Here is a 3,034-nt window from a genome sequence, read left to right as displayed (position 1 = left end):
CCCACAGGTAATGCTAGTCTTGGTTTGTGGATATTAGTACTCCATGCATTCAGGCTGGAGGAGTGAGAACCTACAATCATTTCTGAATTAAAAGAGGAGCAATTTCTTGGTAAGGCAGTTCGTGCCTGTAGTCCCAGCACTTTGGGACACCAAGGCTGGTGGATCACTTGTGTTGAAGAACAACCTGGCCTGCATGACAAAAATTTGTCTCTGCTAACAATTTAGGGAAAAAAAAATAGCCTAAACTCTGTCTTTGCTAACAATACAAGAAAAAATATATATACATGCCTTTAGTCCTAGCAACTTGGGAGGCTGAGGCATGAGAATTGTTTGAACCTAGGAAGCAAAGGTTGCAGTGAGCTAAGACTGTGCCACTGCACTTCAGCCTGAGTAACATAGCAAAACTGTGTCTCAAAAAAAAAAAGGCATATAATTTTATATTTACTTTCCTACAATCTAAAATTACAAATAATATGACTACATTCTAATATTTTCCTGATTACATATAAATGCATGACTGTCATCAGATATCCAAAAGGCACCAAATGTCTAACATGAAGTATGAAATCAGTCTGTAGCCTTAGCCCTCTGCAAAATGCAGGGCTTACCATTCTGAGTATATTGTTCAAGTTTCTTCCCTGTGACTGCTTCAGGTTCTGTCATTTATTAACACCGTGCATCTAAAATCGTCACTGCTGGTCAGCTGGAAGAATCTGAGAAGGAGCAGGTCCTTGTTCTCATTCTCAGAGCTGCATCCTCTGCTGACTAGGGTCAGGGTGCTTGCAGCTCAAGCCTCATCTGATCCACTGACAGGCTCAGTTACCTCCTGGCCAGAGAAGGGGTGGACTTCTCTATCCAGGGCTGAATCTCCAGGATCAGGCAGTGTGTCTGGGACAAGCCAGTCCTCAGCAGGGAAGGCATAAGCTGCCCGCGTGGCCATGGCATAGAAAGTCTGCACATGAGCACACAGAGCCCCCCGGAGCTGAGTGAGCCATGTGAACTGCTCCCAGGTCAGTGGAGAATGGACAAGCTGTGCCCACACCTGGGCTAGGTCTTGATAAATAGCCTCTGACATAGCTCGCACAGAGGTCACCAAGCTTTTTCGAAGTAACAGTGGTTGAACTCCTAGTGCCCGAGACCTGTGCCGCTTGCTGTGTCCAGTGCGAGCCCTCAAATATCTCCTATGGTGGGCATCACAGGTCTCCTGGATTCCACTGTTGTGCACAGCAGTGGAGGACTTTGGCTTTGTTTTCATTGTTAGGCTGCACTCCTCTTCTAGACAGTTCCCTACAGAGAAAGCATGTGAGAGACTCGCCAGAACAGTTCCCACAGACCGTCATTTCTGGAAGCTCCTGTGTGCTCAGGTGAACCCCACTTGTCTCTCCCACTGGAATAAAGTGAGGCTGAACCCCTTCTGAGTCCCCAAATATATTCTGGATGCTAAGATCTCAAAAATTTTCTTGTCACTAAGTAATTCCCTTCCTGCTCACGCCTCGTATAAAACTTTTCTGATTATTTGCCCTTTGGGGCAAAACAAAACAAAATAAAAACACCACCAACAAAAAACTCCAGGATCCTACCTGCTCTGTCTTGGCAGCTCTCCTTGGAACTGATTGTTCTTTTCCTGCAGTTTCCCTGACATGAGCTGGACTCTGGTTCTGTGGATACAATGAGAGTTTGAGAAAGCGCCTCCAACTGAACACCCTGAAATTCAAAGTCCATCCTGGACACTCAGGAGCTGAGGTTGCCACCAAACCCCAGCTCTCTTCTGTTCTCCAGTGTCCAAAATCTGTAAGGCTCTGGCTGCCAAGGAGCTCCCAGTTTCCTTGCCAGGGGAGCCTGTGGTGCTGCCCTGTCCCTTCCCACCTTGAAACAGTCAAATCTTACCTGATCTAGCAGTGCTGTTTTCGGCGTTTAGCTTGGTTTTCTCAGAATTCTCCTCATTTGGATTGGGCTCCGATTCTACTGCAAAAGAAAGTTTAAGTAACTCACCTCTCCCTAGGCAGAGTCCCATAGTCTATCTCTGATGCATGTGTGTGGACAGTCTTCCAAGTGGAGCTCTTCTGCCAGCGTCATGAATGAACACATTTCTCAAAGCTCTCTGAGGACGCTAAACCAGTTCCCATCCCCAATCTCAAAATAAAACCCTAACAAAGACACATAGCTCAGTATCTCTGATTCCAGCCCTCCTTCCAGCCTCCATAGAAACAGCCCAAGGGCTTACCTTGCCTTTGTGTGTGCTTCTCATTGGATTGAGGGGAGGCGGTGTCGTCTTTTCTTTTGAATGGTTTCTTCTCATCTGAGCCCTTTTCTGTAAAGGACATCTGCTGGAAATGGGGCTGGACTGTGGAGCTTTGGATAGAGGAGCAGTGGAGATGGGAGTTTTCATTTCCCCTTCCCATGTTGAAGCTCAAGTGAAAGGTGCTCTCTCTTACACGTCCAAATGCAGAGTGTGCGTTAGTCTGCGGGACTTGCCTTTTATACCTCCCTCTGCTGGGCGTGGCTTACTCTTATTGGCTGAATCGTTTTCTCCTTTCTGTTACTTATTAGAGCCTCAATAAGAAGTTTCTTACTGTAGTTCTACTGGGGACCTAGACACAGATAAAGGGAGACGTTTTCAGAATCCTGTCATAGTGTCAAGAAAACAAATAACCAGGAGCACAGGGATCAGAAGATCGGGGAATCATTCCTTCTGATTTCTGTCTCCGTTCCTATTGCAAGTATTTATGATCCTGTTCATCATTCAAGATGCAGAATTAGACATACTTATATTGACACATGTTATATATTTTGCACAGAAAGAGATTTTGGTTGATTGTATTAGATTTAAACAAATGTGATAAAATGAAAATGCAGAGAAAAACTAAATACCAAATAAAATGGCCCTTCCTACCTTAAAAATGAGGAAGATAATTAGATCACACACAATAAAATTGAATGATTAGGTTAGAGCCAATGCTAACCTAATCAGGCCCTGATTTCTGAGGTAGCAAAAAGTCGAGGTGGAAAAACTTGCCCCCTTTCTCACACTTCT

At 45.0% G+C, this 3,034-nt stretch overlaps 1 protein-coding gene across 2 annotated transcripts; it reads right to left on the bottom strand.

Moving 5' to 3' along the window:
- Positions 1 to 787: 787 nt before the first annotated feature.
- On the bottom strand, positions 788 to 2,402 carry LOC116548203 (protein FRG2-like). Of its 2 annotated transcripts, none has more exons than XM_032273786.1 (4): positions 2,225 to 2,402; positions 1,888 to 1,965; positions 1,581 to 1,658; positions 788 to 1,287 (listed from the first exon to the last, which is right to left on the bottom strand). In XM_032273786.1, the coding sequence occupies exons 1-4, from the start codon at positions 2,400 to 2,402 to the stop codon at positions 788 to 790; spliced, it is 834 nt and encodes a 277-aa protein (XP_032129677.1). The 2 variants fall into 2 exon arrangements, with proteins under 2 accessions (XP_032129677.1, XP_032129678.1); XM_032273787.1 differs by having other exon boundaries at positions 1,888 to 1,962.
- Positions 2,403 to 3,034: the final 632 nt, after the last annotated feature.

Source organism: Sapajus apella, unplaced genomic scaffold (assembly GCF_009761245.1).
Source record: "Sapajus apella isolate SASKATOON/1434 unplaced genomic scaffold, GSC_monkey_1.0 scaffold7993, whole genome shotgun sequence".
Taxonomy (NCBI): Eukaryota; Metazoa; Chordata; class Mammalia; order Primates; family Cebidae; genus Sapajus; species Sapajus apella.
This window is presented reverse-complemented; position numbering and strand designations above follow the sequence as displayed.

Coding starts and splice junctions, on each gene's coding strand:
- LOC116548203 (XM_032273786.1), bottom strand. CDS start 2,402: ATGGGAAGGGGAAATGAAAACTCCCATCTCCACTGCTCCTCTATCCAA. Junction 1,659..1,887: donor AAACAGCACTGCTAGATCAG/GTAAGATTTGAC, acceptor TTGTATCCACAG/AACCAGAGTCCAGCTCATGT. Junction 1,288..1,580: donor GAGCTGCCAAGACAGAGCAG/GTAGGATCCTGG, acceptor CTTTCTCTGTAG/GGAACTGTCTAGAAGAGGAG.